This window comes from Colius striatus, chromosome 2 (assembly GCF_028858725.1).
Source record: "Colius striatus isolate bColStr4 chromosome 2, bColStr4.1.hap1, whole genome shotgun sequence".
In the NCBI taxonomy this organism is placed as follows: domain Eukaryota; kingdom Metazoa; phylum Chordata; class Aves; order Coliiformes; family Coliidae; genus Colius; species Colius striatus.
In genome coordinates, this window is record NC_084760.1 from 108,920,401 (window position 1) to 108,938,820 (window position 18,420).

An 18,420-nucleotide genomic window follows, 5' to 3' on the forward strand; every position below is an offset into this window, starting at 1 on the left:
CTACTTGTTAAACTTGGTACCTCAGCACTAACATGCATAAGCAGAGGCAATACAGGTATCACCATGCACACAAACTAAGAGAAATATGAAAACAGTACCATCTTTCATGTGCGTATGATGGCAGTATTCACCACAATTTATTTAATATTGCATTACAAGAATCAAGCTATGCAAAAGATGTCAGCTATTACACTTCAGTTCTTTAAAGATATTATTTTAGTGCTGTCATGTTTCACAGGAAAACCATACTTCTCTATTATTCATCTGACATTTAAAGCTTTTTCATATTCTTTCCCAGGAATATAAAGACTTAATCACAACAGACAGATTTTAAGATGACTTTATTAAAACTGACAACTGACTAATTGAACTGCATGCAATTAATAAAAAAACCCCAAACCTGATAACTGAGCATCCAACAAAGGATTGTTCACTGATAGCTTTTTTTTTTAAATTTCTGCATTTTTACAGATCTACAGTTCTGCAAACACAGTGTTCAAGTAACACATTATTCTTCCTAGCTTACACCCACACTTCAAGAGATTACAGCAGTGTGAAAAATGCCACATTGTTTCTCCTGGTAGAAAAGCCAAAGGAACACTGAAAAAACCCACAAAAAACCCCACTGGCCTTGCCCATACACTTTCTCAGCTGAAAATATTTGTGTAGGGCAGACTGGGTGTCTGTTATAAACCTTTTTCACTTATGACTTAAATTGTTATACAAATCTAGTAGAGACTTTTATGCAAACTAATTAGATTCACTATTGTGGTATCCAATAAAAAAAGCCAGTAATGAGAAAACAGTGTACTTCGTAGAGATCTCTTCTGGTGCTCTACAGACGTGCTCAGTAGGTCACTGGATGTTTTAAATGTTCCCTTCAGACATACAAACTCAATTTGGTTTAGACATTTTCTCTGTTGTAAATGTAAATGTCTTCTTTACTTTTAGAGAAGTGCACTGTATGCTTTACCTTCAGGTTTAATAACATATCTGTCATGATTGACTTGATGTTATGTTCCTAATGGGATGTGTAAATGTCACTGAAAGTACCGTTCCTTGTTACCTAGAGAAATCTCCTAAAATTCCTCTTAAGATGCAGGATAGGATGAGAGTTTATTGGGGGTTTGTCCTTGTATTTACTACTGAGGATCAGGTTCTTCTTTAAGTCTTCATAAAAGTCTTTTTTTCAAGTTCGATCCAACTTACCTTGGAGGTATCATTTCCTCACGAATCAACTATACCAAGCACACTGAAAAGTGCAATAGAAATTGTTGTGCTTTGTTTTTAATTCCCTTACTGCTAGATTTTAACTGGCATCTCTGGGTTCAGTGAACTCAGTCAGTAACTTGCTCAGTCTGAATTTTCTTCTCTGTTTTTCAGATGGGGCACTTCTGCTACTTCCACTCCTGCTCTTGCTGAAAGAGATGTCTCCAAATGGCTCTGAGTCTTTCACTTGGATTTAAGTAAGTCTTCCCATTCAACAGTGGACTCGTTATTTTTAGGAATTGCTGGAAACATTGACTGCATTTTAGTTTGGAATTCTTTCATCTATAAAAGAGATTAAAACCCAAAATCAGTTAACTGTTTATAAGCAGCAAAATAAGTAGCACCACGGACTGAGGTGTAAAAGAGGTACAAAGACTTTAAAGAGAACATAAAATCTGATTACATTGGTTCAATTAAGAAAGTGAAAAAAGTATGAAGGGACTCATAACAGTATCCTCTTCTAAAGTACCACACCTGCATGCTTAATTTAGACCGCTTGCCTGAATGACTCACTACTGTATATTTATGTATATATCAAAATGAATCTCTACCGCCGATGCGGGGTCTTTAAAGAAATGAAAATAAGTCTCAGCTTCACCGGTTCTCTCCACAGAATGCAGGGGAGTCTGCTCCAGCACACCTCCTCCTCTCTTTCCTCACTGACCTAGGAGTCAGTGTTTCTTTCACTGTTCCTTTCACTGTTCCTACTCCTCCACCTGCAAGAAGAAGGGACAGAAGAAGGAAGAAACAGGAAGAAGAAGGAAGAAGAAGCCTCCTCTTTCGGCTTCTTCTCAAAAAGTGATCATGGAGGCGTTTAATTGGCTCAGCCCCAGCAGTGGGTCTGGCTCAGAGCTGGGGAGAGTTTTGAGCAACTACTTACAGAAGTCATCTCTACAGTCCCTTCCCCCTTACCAGAAATGGCTGTCACATCATAACCACGACACTTGGCAATCAATCACCAACAATTGTTCCAAAACTAGTATCTTTGCTTCTTTTTTGAAAAGTGAAAAGCTCTCCTAGACAGGTAGTATTTCCAAGAGTAATAAGCATCAGTATCAAGGCTGAGATAAGGGAACAACCAAAATTACAGTAAACAATTGCTGACAATTAAATATGAGTATTTACAGTAGGGAGTGCTTTAGGTGCCTTGCTCTAGCTGGTTTTTTCCAGTCCTCTGTAACTAAGCCACCCCAGTTCTCTGATGTGAGGAAAGTATTTGCTTTCCTTAATGTTTTTTACCTTCTAAAGAGTGAATCAACTCTTCTGCGCCTTCATCTCACTCTAAGTATTACCTAGGTGTTTGGTAACACAGGAATGGTCAGATTCTAACCTGATGTACATTCATAAGCCCTACAGCACACCTCTGTTACCCCACTGAAGACACACAAAACCAAAGGAAAACTAAAAACAATTATATAAAGCCTCCAAAAAGAGGATGATGGGTGCGGGAGCCATTCAGAAAACTACTTCAACTCTAACAAGAACCTTCTAATGCCTTAGATGCTGAACCCTAACCCTCGAACACAAAAAGCAGTCTTGTCAGGGAAATAAAACACTAAAGCTCTCTTCCCAAAGAAAAAAAGTATTGATTTGGAAAGCACTAGAACACCACTAGCAGCTGTAGATTTTAGAAAATTCAGATTTTTCTCTCCTCAGAACGCTAATTTATGTTCTGCAGGTAAAAGCAACAAAGTTCCTTGCAATTCTTCCTTAAAGTGTGGAGCAAATCTGAAATATTCAACGTTCTGTCTTTTAAGACTCTCTGAGAAATGTCCTCAGCCTCCTCTTCTCATATTTTTATGCTTATTTGCAAAACCACTTTCCAAGTGTTGCCAGACCCTAAGTCTCATTTACCTCTTCCTTGCTCGCCAGCGTCTATGCCCTTTGCAGAAGGCCCCCCTCTGCACAAAAACAGTTTTTTCACTGCAATTAACAGCTTCAACTATGTTCAATACTCTCCACAAACTTTTTTTCCTTTCAGATTCCTGGACAGTGAGCTATTTTAATAAATTGTAACGCCAGCTGATCAGTGTTACACTTTAGGTTGTCAGCTATTTAAGGACATTACCTACAGCGACTGGCCTCATGAATACATAATGTCTTCACAGTATGTCTAAATGAGGCCAATTTCTTCATGGTACAAATGTCACAGCTACTAGCTGTTACTAGAAGTTTTCATTTCTGTACAACTGAACAAGATACCACATGCTATTATTTCTCTCCACAACAGTTTTTGAGTTGTCACTAAGAATCATTAAGCAACATAATTAGTACTAGCCACACAAGGTTATTCTCCCCGTCTCTCTCCTCCCAGTAAGAAAGTGCAGTACAGTATTTCATGAGAGCTGGACTTCTTTGATTTGGACTTCTAATGTCTCTCCCCTTTCTCTTCTGTTCCACTGATAACATCTTCCCTCATTTCCACATTTCTGCTTCTTGTGACCCTGAATGTACTTCCAGATCTTAGCCACTGTCCTCCCTGCGTTCAGAGCTCCTCTAAAGCTCACTTGCCACGCTGTCTAAAAGCACAGAGAAGACTTTGAAAAATATCTATTCACCAGTGTATACACACATAAATACCCATGGAAAACACATCCTGAAGTTCCTATCCCTCCTCTCCCAGTGATAGTATCTGCCTGCTTATGAACTGTTCTCTTCTCAAATTTTAGGCTGTGATCTTTTTTCAGTCAGACTATCAGCTCAATATCCTGTGCCTTAACTGGCCAAGTTCTATTTAATATATTTATACATTTTGGATTATATTTGGTCTCCAAAGTAACTCACACTTGCCTCAGGGTCGTTCTTGCTTGCATTTGGTTGACAGTATCAGACCAGGCCCTTTGCAACCTCAGAGAATCCTTGTAGTGAAGGCAACGTTTGTTCACTAAACATGCAAATTAGCTGTCCTTTCAGGAACTGGGCTTAAGAGTGTCCAGTCACCTCCTAAAGCATGGTAAGCTTCTTGTGAAGATGATGAATCTAGCTTTATGCTCTATTAATACTGCACTCTTGAGGTACAAGAATTAAGACCACGTCTTCAGCTGCTTTAGCTCTCAGAGCACACTTCCCAATGAGGAAAATACTGAAATCAGGAATCAGTTTCTTGCCTTGCCTTTTCTTTTTATATATGACATTTGGGAGGTCTTTTCTCCCCTCTCACTTCCTGGAAATCTTCTCCTGTATTTCCTCCAGATTCCATAATACACGTGCCAGTGGTCCCAAACCAAAAGGCATGAATTTAATTACGAAACCTAATGTGCTATTTGCTAAGTTCTGGAATGTTTTGAAATAATTCACTGAAATGGTTGCCTCTTTATTATTGTCAGCCACACTGACACGGGGGTACTCAGTTCAACTGTGATAATGTCTTCAATTAATAGCGCAGTAAACCAAGCACTAAAAGCTGTATGTATTTTACCTCTTTCTGCTGCCTTCGGTATCACAGACCACTCTCTCAGCTGCTGCTTCTGAATCTAGTAATACATGAACCGTTTGTAACACACTTCTTGATTTAACATTCCAGCATGCTCCATTCCTAGAGGCAACTGTCTGAAGTGAATTTCACTCCAGTGAATTTGATTTTTTTTTTATCACAGATATTGCAATGCTTGACGCTGTTTTTTCCTGCCAAATAAATTACAGTAACTGTTCCACCTCTGACTGTCAGGCTTCTTTCTAAAAGGGTATCATCTACCTTACAGCATTAAATAATCCGTAATAGCTACAGATCACTGTTATTTTCTTATCTTAACCTAATGATCCTGCCTCAGGTGGCAAAAATATGGGGACCTAAAAGCATCTTCCATTTAATAATCTCTTTTTAATGTACATCGTTGACAGAATGTCACGCAAAAATTGGGATAGCACTATTACTGAGAGCACTTATGTGGCCGTTCATATTAAAATGAATGGAAGAGGGGCTAAAAGAGTCTATTTGAATCCTAGAATGAAAGTTTTACAAAGAAATGTTCTCTTTAACGTCTGACATTCATAATAGGCCAACCCAGATTCTAGGAATTATTAGTTTCCTATTTTAGTACTCATACCAGCCAGAACTGCTTACATTAGCTTCCAAGTGAAATGAGGTTAGATGCCCTGAACTGGAATATCGACTGGCAGCAGAATACTGTATGTATGTGCCCTGTGTTCTCCTCCGCCACCTGCCATAGCACAAAGGCATGAAGATGAGACAGGCTGCCCTGGATTTAAAAGCATCAGAGAGGCTCGTTCTTGCCACCTTTTCCCAAATGTTAAAATGTAAAATGATTGCTGTTGCCCTTGTTAGCAAACGATTACCAAGGTCCACATACAGAAATAGCAAGTTATTTGTAGAAAACGGTGAGCGCTGAGCTCTTACCGCACTTGATAAGCAGTGCAGACAGTCTGCTGCCTGACGGCGATTCTCTGACTCGGCGTAAAATGGGGCACTTGCTGCAGGTCACCCTGTGCTGGTTTGCACGCTGGCCTCCAAAACAAGCGTGGAGAATACAGCCCTGGTTTGTATTCTTAGCTCTTACTCCTCATTGGCAAAGGTGTTATGAATGTTTGGATTATTCAGAACTACTGGTCTATGAAAACAGCCCTCAGAGGGTCAATCCTGGCAGTATTCATCCTAATATTTAATTATCTTACGCTGTACTGTCATAATACACTGTTCACAGCCTGTTTGCTGATTCCAGCGTTTCAGGCTTGCATAGAGAAAAGCAGCAGCAGAATTTTGTTAAACCATCTAGAGAAGTCAAGAGCTCATAATAACCCCCCAGTCCCGTGGAGACTTACACACATGCTTAACCTTACGCAGTGTTGAATACTCTTTGAAATCAGAGGGCCATTTACAATGTCTAAACAAACACAGACGTATTTTCCCAGAAACTTATCCCTGTAAATCCCATGTAATTGGGTAAAACATGTCCTGTGCTTTTTTAAAAGAAAAAGTGACATGAAAATAACCTAAGTGAACTTTACAGGGAGAGGGGGAGAGGACCGTCACTGTTTAAAATGAAGCTGTCACAGCCTCTCACGGCTACTACACATTCCCTCTCAAATTACTGGTGAACTACTGAGAACTGTCAAGTCACAAGGGTCAGGCTGTGTCTTTTGCAATGACTGGGTCATACGAAGAGATAAAACACATGAAATACTTTCCTTATGTTACTTTTCCAAGTGTGCAGCAGCCCTGCTACCCATTCATAAAGCATTTCACAAATGGGAAGACAGCTGGTCTGCATTGCAAACGTGTTTTTACTAGCCCTGCTTTTATCTGGTTTCATTTCTCTGTCAATGTCACTCAGTTCCCAAAACTGGGATTGTTAACTAGTAGCCTAAAAGTATTAGGAAAGGAAGAAGATGCCATTACTCTAGAAAAGCCTAAAGAAAACAAAACTGTTGTAGTTTAAGGCTAGATCATTTTGCATACAAAAAAAAAAAAAAGCCAAGCCAACCCAAACCTAGAAGTGAATAGCTAAGACCAATGGGAACAACAGCTATTACTTTACATACACCATGACCGTAATTTTGTAAACCACAATCTGCAAAAAAAAAAGTAACTCCCTTAAGATCAGAGATACAGCAGTACTCTTTAAATTTTTACACATTTCCATGTTGATCTTTCTGAAATAAACTGACAAGTTTTTGTAGTATCTGATATCTCAAAGCAGCTTCTCGTTCTCAAGCCTGTTCTCACTGATTTCAGTGATGCTACATCAGGCTACAAAATAACTGGAATGGTACAAAGCTGGGATGATACCATCTTGCTGGAAAGCGCTTTCATGCCATGCAGAATAATGGAGTGAAACACTTTTGAAATCACTAGGAACACGCCATTTATTTCTGCAGAATCTTACTTTCAAATCTGGATGCCTGGAAAGGACATCCACATGATTAGTCTATTAGGGTGTATTAGTCATTGCTCCTTAGTCACCCTGGGTAATTTGAGAACTTAATATTCATTTAAAATTTAAATTAGTTAAATATCTGAATGTATAAAGCAAGTTGGTTGACAGACCCAAAATCTCAGGATGAACGTCCCAACTTTATAAGCTCTCCTGTGCAATCATTTGGATTTCTGAATTGAATTAAAAACATGAATTGTCTGCATACAAGCAGTTCCTAAAAAGGGCAATCTGTGTAATTTTTTTCCTCCAGGAATTCACAATATCACCCACAAGATCCATGACTGGAAAAGAGTCAGCACAAAAGCAAAACTTTACACTGATGCATAAGCTGTGACACCAAGACTGAGGCTGGATTACACACAGGAAACCTCTCTGCCAATGTGACATCCAGAGCCAGGCAGGGACGACTGGGAGCCTCTGGGCAAGCAGAGCAGCTGGGGCCTTGGACCACAGAGGGGTAAGACAAGCATGGCCATACCACTTAAAGCACAGGAAGATTTCATGGGACCAAGATAAGGTAAGAATAATTCGAACCTACGAGCTTTGCTTTCATTCAGGTTTTAGTTATACACATTTAGTTCACAGCTATGTGCAGCTGAGAAGTGGTCAACCCACTCGTCCACTTAGGACAACGTGGAACAGCTCCACAGAGTCAATTTCAGATCACAGGCTGAGCATGGTTTATTCTTTCTAGCTTCTTAACAGATTGGTGGCAGCTAACAGCTACAAGTTTCTCCCAAGACACAGCAGAGTAATTCCTCAAGACAGTTACACTTTTCCCATATTCCCGAAACAGTTACTTACAGCTCTCTCTATTCATAAAGCACATGTAGCAGCTTTCCAGTAGGAAAATGATGATCTCCTTCCTTGAATATGCATTCTGCCTTATCAAATATACAGTGAAGTTCACTGGTTGCTTAATTTTTTCCCCCCTTCTTGGTAAATTACTAGCACTACATATGTGTGGAAGACAAGTCTTCTCCACACCAAACTAACCAATCAATATAAGCAGTACAGCAAAACCCTGAATAAACAGGAGGAGGAAGTGCTACCTTGTACTAGTACTCCACCTTCTTTCTAAGAGCATGAACTGCAATAAGTACTGAGGAAATAAAACAATATTAAAAAAAATGGGCACATTGATTTCTATTGAAAAATATGATGATGAAATAGAAAGGAAAAGATACATTTTTATTATGCAATCAAACATAAACATGATAATGAATAGAAACTATGAGTAACACTTAGGTGAGGGTTAAACACAACTAATTAAAAACTAAAAACTACAAATGAGCTTTAGGCATGACTCTAGAATGACTCTATGAGATATGCTGCTTTTATACTAACGTTTGTTCATGTATGAAGTTGCATAAAAATTTCAGCCACTGCAATATGCCTATACTTGGCTGTGATCTATAAATCTGTTTACTATCTATGTACTATTTACAGATGTCAAACCCAATAATTTTTGAGGACTATGTCTCCATGTTCTCATATTATTTTTTAAATTAATCCATCCTTAAAGCCAATAGTCCTTTGTATTTATACTGTACTTATGACTATACTGTCATAAAATTATATCAAATATCTCTCAAAATAAACAGGGGATGTTATTATTTTTATGCTTAAAATGGTGATTTAGAGGTTAGGTTCCCCCTAGAGAAAAGCATCCCGCCTACAAAATGTCCTTACCGACAAAACCACAGCAAGCGTATATTCACTGAATTGCTTTTAATCGTTTTAGTTGTCTCTTTACAGCTGTACAATTGTTTTAGACCGTTAATATTTTAAAGGTTAAGGTCAATGAAAATAAGGATATTTCATTAGCAGCCACCATAAAAATGATAAACTAATATTTTATAACAATATTAGTCACAAATTGCTAGGCAATTCCTCTTACTGTTTTCCCAGCTTTCATAGAACAGATGTGGAAGCAACAATCAGAATCTCACAAATCTACAGACAAATCATCCCAGCCTTTTTCCTGTGGGAGAAAGAATGCTTTTATTTCTGAGGAAATAAAACCTAATTTATTAAGGGCATGAATAGCAAAAGGCCTTTTAAAGCATAATTTATTTTGTTTGTTAATTGCTGTATGCTTCAATCTACAAGGGCTGAGGGTATTGTTCCGCGTTTAGAAGGCAGCTCATAATCACTAACAGTTAAAAAAACATAAAGAAAAAAAGAAATCAGGCATTCATAGATATGTTTTAATACCTGTCAAGTATTTAATAGCTGCAAGTTTAATGAAAAATACAAAATCTGCTTATTTAAAACAAGGGTTTACAACTCAACTGTAATTTATAGAAAATTGTGACACAAACATTTTTTCAAGCAACAAAAAGGAGTGGTGGATCACACCACTTGTAGAACAGGTAAATAAAATAAGGCAGGTTTAATTTTTTGGAATCTTCCATGAAAATACTTGTTTAGGTCAACTGTAACAACAGTGGGTATTACAATAATTTTGATTTTGTTCAGCTTTTAATGTTTTTATTGAGTGAAATACCATTTCTTTTTCAACTGACAATTTAAAACTTTATTGGGCAATTCGGATGGAGAATTTTGAAAAAAGGTGTTTCAACTACTCTTCAACTTTAAAAAAATTTAAATGAGAAATTGGCCAAACCCATTTTTTTCCTACTAAATTTATTTAAATACCTCTATATTGTGTATCAGAAAGCAGCCAACCCACTGCACATCGCACCCCTTGCTACAGGGTTCTGAGATTGCAAGCTCAAAACCCTGTAAGGTAATGCCAGGGGAGACGTTAAATAGCAAATATACTCATTATAAAAGGTGGTGCCACTTTGTTTCAAGCCAGATGTCAATTATTAAGCTTGTGTTTAACACTGCACATGTCCTTCTATTTTATCAAGTGCCTCAGAGGGGAAGGCTGTGGGTGTATCTGGATGAGCTCTGGGTTCAGATTAGGAGTGCTCCTCAGAAGCAAATCTCCTAGTTGACCACACTCACTAGAGTTTCTGTACTGCTGAGCAGTCTCAAAATGCATTAACTGGGTTTCTTTGGGGGACACAAAACTGAAGAAGCATTGTAGGAGCACACATAACATACTTCAACTGCAAATAGGCATTTGAGCCATGAGGCAAGAACAGAGTCAGTCTAAACTAAAAAAAACCACCCACAACCGGGATGGTTGTAGATGTCAAATCCTTAGCCCCTGGTTGCTTCACTGCCCCAATGCTGCTGCTCGATGGTACTTGCTAATACAGACACAGCTTCTATGCCCAGAGGTAATCAAAAGTGGACTGACCTGAAACATTTTCCCAAGAAACCGCAAGAAGCAAGTTAAAGAAGTCTGACTGTTACTGACAGTTTTCTACAAAAGGTACAATGTAATACCCAATAACTGCCATCTCCTAGGTTCTGAAAATGAAGATTTCTCTTTTACACTATTGCAAAATAGAACTTGAACCATTATCAAACTAAGTCTTCACTGATCCATCACTTCTCTGTTTAGGAGTAAGACTTGACTAGAATTTAGTAGGGTTCTTTACTTACCAGCCTGTCCTCAGATTACAACAGTGGTAACTACAGTCAGAGGATATTAACAGCCCAACTTGAGACACTGTAAAATCTTTTATATTCCTGACCAAGATATAAAGACCAGATACTTACTATCAGCCCTGGGTTTTCATGCTAGCACAAAAAGCAGCAGACTGTAAAGCCACAGGGAGCTACCTTTAACAACAAAGCTATTTAAAAGCTGGAAGGAGGCATTGTCACACCCCTGTTTTAAGAACCGATAAACCACAAAGATTAAATAAAAATCTAGTATCACCAAAGCTGGTGCATCAGTTTTGTATCTGGAACACATCCTAGCAAGAACTTGCTTCTACAGTAAATGCAGGCTGTCTCAGAAGGTGTAAGGAAGAGGTACCCTCAACTGTGGCTTCAGTTTCCCTCTACACCACCAACTGCTGAGCAATCTCAATGCTGGCTCAGAATGACAGACACGGATTAATTACAGCCATTATAACTCATCAAGGAAACACTGTGCTGCTTTGGTCTCATTTCATCTCTGGCTTTGTAAAGGATGACAACATAACTTAAGTCACAAAGCTTAGAGCAATACATATTTTTATCAGTCACTCACTGTCCCGTGATAAATCATGTTCACAGGAAACGCATCCCCGAACACTACAGACCACAGCAACGGCACCAAGCCAAACCACTCTTCGGGGCTCTAACTTACAGCAGCACCCCTTGTCTCTGCCGCACTGCTTGTTTATAAGATGCTGTAAGTCGATTAAACCGGTTGATTCCGTCACTCTGACAAGCAAAACCAGCTTTTTACCTCCGGCGCCCGCCCCGCGCCGCTGTTCCCGCCGGAGCCAGCAGGTGTCGCTGCGGTGCGGCGGAGCGCTCCCGGCCGCGAGTTGGGAGGCCCGGAGTATTTTTATTCAGGTAAAAAAAGAGCCTCTTTTTAAACTGTTTAACTGAAATGAAAATGTTAATTTGAAAATGTTGAGCTTGGTGTAAAAATCTATGGTGTTTCCCATGGTCTGAACAGCTTATAGAGAAAGAAACTTTCTTTTGCTGAATGATGACTTCAATAAATATCTTGCCACAAATAACAGTTACTTTATTTTTATGGCCATCTAATGATAATTATCAGACACAACATATGCACCTAATATATATTCTTAAAAATAAAAAATTATAAATAACTTATTCTACATTTTTTTTATGCTACTGAACCTCTTTGGTCAGAATATTTCATTTTTGGTCAGAATATTTCATTTTTAACATACTTCTGCTTTTGTACTTCCAGCAATTTTAAAATACATATATTTGATCTGAACAGATGTAACACAGTAAAAACAAACACATGACAGGAGATCTACGAATTGCTAATTTTCAACTCTGTGATAATGAGCAGCACTACGGTATGTGTTTCCTTTCTGTGATGGGAATTTAAAAGTCTATAGTGAATGCAATAAATATGTCAGTGGAGAGCAGAGAGCTTTTAAAAAATCAGGTGCAGACACAGTCTCTTGACAGAAATTTGCTTCCTTCAATGCTTCCAGTTCTCACCATTCACTACAGTGGAATGTAAGCACTCCACAAAAGCAACCAATACCAACAGGCATTTGCAAGAGCCTCTTACAGTTTCCCCCCATCTCTTTTTCAGTGTTAACACAACACAGCATGGAATAAGCTGCAGCTTCCTGACTAGGAATGCTCAATCAGTCTCTGAAATGTCCTGCAGTGTTCTGTATGCTTCTGACACGAGAGCCACTGCTGTTAAGTAACCAGAAGCACCCATCAGTCTCTGACATCTCTGGGGCTTGGCCATCTCAAGCTTATGTGGATGCTCCCTGTCAGGCAGTCTCAAGAAGAGCAGCCTCACAGGGAAATCAGGCACTGCAGGTCGAGGCCAGTACTTCTCAAGGAAGTGAAAATTAAGCTGAGAAACAGTTAAATTGAAGACTTGAGACAGAGTCTGCTGTCCTTCAGCTGGACCTCAAGTACTCTGATGGAACGAAAATAAGAGTCATCACCATGGTGTGAAACAAATCCTTTTGGCTGAAGATATAACTGAGAGTAAAGTGAGCAGACTGTTGTAGCTCAGCATGCAGAGAGTATGAACTGGTACTCCCACTCTTCCTCGCCCTTCTCTGCCATTCCACTACAGCCTCACAAAGGGACTCGAGCTTAAATAAAATGCATTGTAGCTGCCTCCTACATCCTGCCGTGCTTTTTTGGTGTTCTGCCTTCCTTATTTTACTGGCTCCCATTGGAAACAAAAAAATAAGGGACTGCATAGTGCTGTATATTGGGACCCAAATCATGACCTACAGGATGCATCAGCAGAGTAGACAGGAGTGAGAACTTGAATAAAGATATAAATGAGAACAGTACTGGGATGAAGCAGTATCTTTTTTATTTTTGGGAGATGCTTTGCTGAATGTATAACTAATTTGCCACAGCAAGTAGAGGAAGTCCATTCATTACAAGTTCTAAAGAGGATGCAGACAGTTCTGTCAAACTTACAGCTGCAGGGGACTCTTAAGTCACAGCTCATTACTAGGGGCAAACAAAAATGCTTACATTAACTTTAGTGTTCATGTTCTGCACTGTGAAACAGTGGAACACAGACAATTTACTAAAGATAGCCTTAGCCTTTTGCAACATACAGATGCTTCCTGAGTCTCTCTGCCTTGATGAGCCATGTCACAGACCACCATTCTATTACAGATGAAACTGTCTTCTGTCTCCTTCCAGAAATGCACTGGAAAGCAAGCTGCTTTCCTCTCAGTTTTTCTTAGGTCCCTAGTGTCCTGATGCAAAAAAAATAGAACTTGGACAAATAAACGGATTACCATAAAGACAGGATTCACAGGGTAGCCTTCCGTTCAAAAAGCAAAGGATACAGAAAGTTTGCAGCACCTATTTTAGTCTCTAATTAGAATATTTTCTATTTTTGAAGAACCTGAAACATCTGTATAAATAAGCATAAGCAAGACAAAACTGTTCCTCCCTCAAAACTGTCTCCTCCCCCAGCATCCCGTGATGCCTTCCACATGTGCACACACTCTGGTTAGTCACTCTACCTGTGGTGAACTAAGGTGTACACCGAGACTGAAGGAGTACAGAGATGCCATCCCAAGATGCATAAGCCAAGGAAAAATATAGTATTTGAGGGCATCATTCTTGCTACTCACACTGTGCACACCCAGAGCCTTCCAGATGGCAAAACTGAGCAATCCAACTCCGCACCATGCGAAGAGTGAGCCCCATCCCAGGGCTCGTAAGGCCAGTGACGAACCACTCTCTGGTAATGCAGCTGTGGCAGTAATCCCCTAGAAGCAAAAATAAAGCAATCAAGACAAAGCAAACAATTATTGGCAAAAAATGCAAACTCAAAAAGTTAACTTAGCTTTTTTCCTGACTTGCCAGCTGTACTGGTGTGGCTACAGAAACTGTTACAGCTGCCAGCAGACTCAAAATGCCAAGCAAAGGGATGGACAAGCTGCCTTCCCACCAGGAGTGGCTTTCAAAGTTGCCAGTACCACCTGGAGTTGATTTTTATTACCCAGAAAAGCTGAAGTCAAATGTTACATGGGAAAGATAATCTGATACTCAGTTACCCCAACAGTCACAATACAAAACTGATTTTAAACCAGCCACAAGCCCTTTATACCAGTGATATGAGAACATGATCACTGTATGTCACTGATTTGGGTTTTTTTTCTTGTGGGGCACGGGTTGGGAGGCCTGCCTGCAGGTCTTCATCTGCTCTGCTGAAACAGCAGATTAGGAAACTGTAAGAATGCACAGATTTCAGCTGGACACAGAGAGGGTGTAATAGTGACCGAGAGACTGATTTTTAGGGAATACAACTCTGAAGGAGATCTGGAAACAACGAAAGTTTTGTACAGAGCAAATGACAATACAGAACCCATCCCCCTGCAGAGTTCACCAAGTGGCAACACAGAAAATGCAGTCTCCATACTTCTCATTTTTTGTCAGAAACGAGAGTAGGTGGTTTTAACCACTTGCTAAGATACTGCTGGCTAAGAGTCTGCCATGAGACACATCCTGAAAACACAAAACTCTTCTCACTCAGAAAAACCACCTCAGGCCAAGAACGGAGCCTCAGCCATGATGAAACCTCCTCTGTCACAGCATATAAATGCAGCTATCAAGGGCATAAGCCACACACCAGCTGACATCAAACAATTCACACCACACATTCACTGTCAGCCAGTCACCCCCATCTCACAACGCCCACCTTTTTACTGTGTATATTTGGGATAGGGCAGCTCCAATCTGAGCAGCCCACAACAGCAGCGAGACAGATATAATCCTCTTGCTCACAGTGGTAAACGTCAGCAAGAACGTTTGGCCTTTGTCCCCAAAGGATCACTGTTCAATTCTTCACACGGAAACATGGTTTCAGATGGTAATTGCTAAAGGCTGGCATCTATGGTCCTTACCCAACTGAACAGTGCTACTTACTTAATAGGTATCTTGGGAGAAAGAAAAAATATTGCTCAGAGGTAAACAGAAATGAGAGTTATGTGTACAAATATATTCCATAAAGATGATCTCATTTATAGTCTAAAAATACTGAAAAGCAAAATTAACCTGCAGAAAAGTATCCAAAAGGAGTATCAAAAGAAGTATCAAAAAAATTCCTCCAAAATGTGCCAAAGAGTTGCATTTTTCTATTCAACACAAAAAGTGGGAAAAATATCTTTCTTACTCCTGTTCTGAAAAGACTTTCATTTGTTTTAAATTAGCTTTTAAAAAATTAGTTCTCTTTCCTCTCTGATATCATTAGATAGGTGTAGTGTCTACCACTATCATATTTGGTCAGCTTTTTATTTACTGAAATGTTAAAATGATCCTCAGCATTAACACTTTTCCTTAGGATTTAGCTGCGGGCACAGTTACGCAAGGACAAATACGCTTTTGCAAAAGGCACAAGGAAAAAGTATCTTGATCCTTATTTATTCTGATTTGGACATCCCAAAGTGGAAACCATTAAGAAAACAATGCTCTGTAAGCATGTGTGTATATGCACACACGCATATGGACACAAACAACAGACATCTCCAGTCACGCTATTATACTCGGTCCTATTATTTCCTTACCACAGTTAATGAACTTTCGTAACTCTCACAGTAGAGACTGCTTTGAACAAATTTAAAGTGCTGATGGATCATTTCTGACATTTTTCTCACTTCTGTAGTCTACCCATATACAGCAACACGCAGAAAAATTTCTCCCACTTGCAAGATGAGAAATGAATGCACAAAAATATCCTCTACACTGAATCTTTAAATAGGAGGCATTATCTGAAAATTCCTGATAAAGAAAAACCCACAAACCTCATCTGAATGCTATTTAAATGCCTGATTGCCCCAGAAAAAAAAATAGTAGTAAATGGTAACAATTGATCTGGTTTTACTGACAACAGTCAGAGTTCAGCCACAGGCTGATTCTCTGGCACATTAAGTACACATATAAGGACTTTTGTAAACAACAGAGTTTGTTATATGATTATGAGATATGCTGTTCAGAGCATGAAAAGAACGATTAATGAAACAGTAAACAATGTAAAAAGACAACAGTGGCATCCAACAGAAGAACATTTATTTCAAGAGAACTGAGTTTTATTCCAAGGCTTATTAGTCTGCTGTTTTCTCTTCATTACTGCTCCTATATATTTTTTATAAAGCAACTCTTTAATTTAAAAAATAAGCTAATCAACAATACTTGTCTGAGTCTTTCTAAACACCAGGCCAGGAAAGTACAGGACAGAATTAGCTGATTTGGTTACCAAAAAATATGCTTCACATCTTCTTTATTTTTTTTTCTAGAGGATATAAGCAGGAAGTGGGAGAAGGAGAAATGGCATTGTTTATTTCAGACACAGGCCCCAATCCTGTAACTGTCCCTTTGTGGATATTAGTGCATCTGAAAGGAAGCAGAGCCTAAAATAAATGGTGCGTTCAACTGTTTTGGTTGATTGTGTTCAGTGTGTTCCCTGTTTTGTATTACATATCCTATTGTAAAATTAAACACTTGGATAAATGCTGGTAAAACTGGTCACTTGCCACAAGGAGGCTGCTGCATCTGAGCATTTAATTTTAACACCCACTCTTGAATCATTTCTTAACTGAAGGTCTCTGCAGTGGTTCATCTTGAAACAGGATTATGTAATCTCAGTTTAAAGTCAACTCGGGGCACAGTCCTACACCAGTCCTACAAATGCTTACATTTACTTTACTTCGCTACTGTGGAGGAGGTACAGTAGGTGCAACTCAGCTTTATCTCATGCCAGTAACACTGATGCTACTCTACAAGAGTAGGGTCTCATACTGTTGCTTCCTGGAAGCCTGAATGGGGTCATGAAGCCATGATGCTGTGGTGCTACAGCTTCCCATGTAAATTGCTGTTTTCTTCTCCCATAAAACTATTTAAATCTGTCACAGGCTGCACTGTGCCTGCTTCCTCTTTCTACCTGACTTGCATGCCACCATTTCACTGACACAAAAACTGGCACAAGACAGCAAAGATGCTGAAATAACGGGTCCCACATTTCTTTCCAACACTAAGCAGAAATTCTCATTCCTTCCCCCACGCTTCTGCTAGCACTGTCACTGCAGTCATGCAGAGAAGGGGATCAGGAGACTAATTTGGACTACTAATGCAGGAAATTAAAAAACTCTGTAGAATTAACTAGTATCATCTCACTAACCTAGTAGCAGAAGTGTTGGTGCCTTTACTGGGGCAGGAATGAATTGCCAGAAATTAAGGGCTGGTAGGATTCCTTCTTCAACAACACCACTAGGCTGACTTTTGCTTAAGTACCTGTCAAACTATGGCCTCACCTTAACATGGATAAAAATAATATCTAGGCATTGAAAATGTAAGAAACGTGCAATCATCTGTAGTTATTCATAGCTACACTTTTGTTATTATACATGACGCTTTATTAGAAATGACTCACAGTAGGTAACTATAAACTTAAGTAAAGGTGCTGCTACAAAACTGTTTCTCTCATTGGTACCTCAGAGAGCCTCTATAGACAGTTAAACCATTCTCAAAGTCTAGCCCTCAGTTTTGAAATTGCTCACCTACGAGTACCTTGACAAAAAGGCATCTTTCTACATTTTGTAGTAAGTTGAGTGGCTCAGAAATCATGGGTTTTTGCTAGCAAACTCCTGTGATTCATTTGCACAGGCAGTAGCAGAAACAATTTTTCATCAAAAATCAAAATGGTATATATCCCTTGGTGCCATTTCCAGCATATATATTCCCAGATGTCAACGTAATGTCACTCTTGATAAATTTCACACTGATGACAGGACAGCTCAGCCAGCCAAGAACATGCGTGAGCTGGAGAAAATGTAACGCTCGGGAAAAAAGAAGGTCGGGGTCGGTTTTTTTTTTTCAAAAAGAAGATAAAAAAAGAGATAAAACTTCCTTATTGTAATGTATTTCTACACCTTGTAAAGTAACATCTCATGGAGTTTTCTACTTGATCTGTTTCAAAAAGGAAACCCGTGTTTACTGTTGCTGAAAAGGAAAATGGATGAGTTATGCCACAGCAGCCTACAAAGGAAAACAGGGCAGCAAAGAAAGGATCTCATGGTCTTTGACCACAAAAGGAGATTATAAGCGATTAGACACAAAGCTTCTGACAGAAAGTGCAATGGAAGAAACTTTTTTCACTTTGATAGGCATTCTTATTGACATTTTAAAAATAAAAGCACAACTG

At 39.2% G+C, this 18,420-nt stretch overlaps 1 protein-coding gene across 1 annotated transcript in view; it reads right to left on the reverse strand.

The window, feature by feature from the left end:
* The window catches only part of TMEM242 (transmembrane protein 242), a 21,675-nt gene continuing 3,255 nt past the window's right edge, over nucleotides 1–18,420 (reverse strand). The window contains exons 3-4 of the mRNA XM_061989031.1: nucleotides 13,853–13,990; nucleotides 1–1,551 (exon numbers count right to left, since the gene is read on the reverse strand). Of these exons, the coding sequence (XP_061845015.1) occupies nucleotides 1,453–1,551; nucleotides 13,853–13,990 (237 nt within the window). The 3' untranslated portion in view covers nucleotides 1–1,452. The remainder of the gene's footprint in view (nucleotides 1,552–13,852; nucleotides 13,991–18,420) is intronic.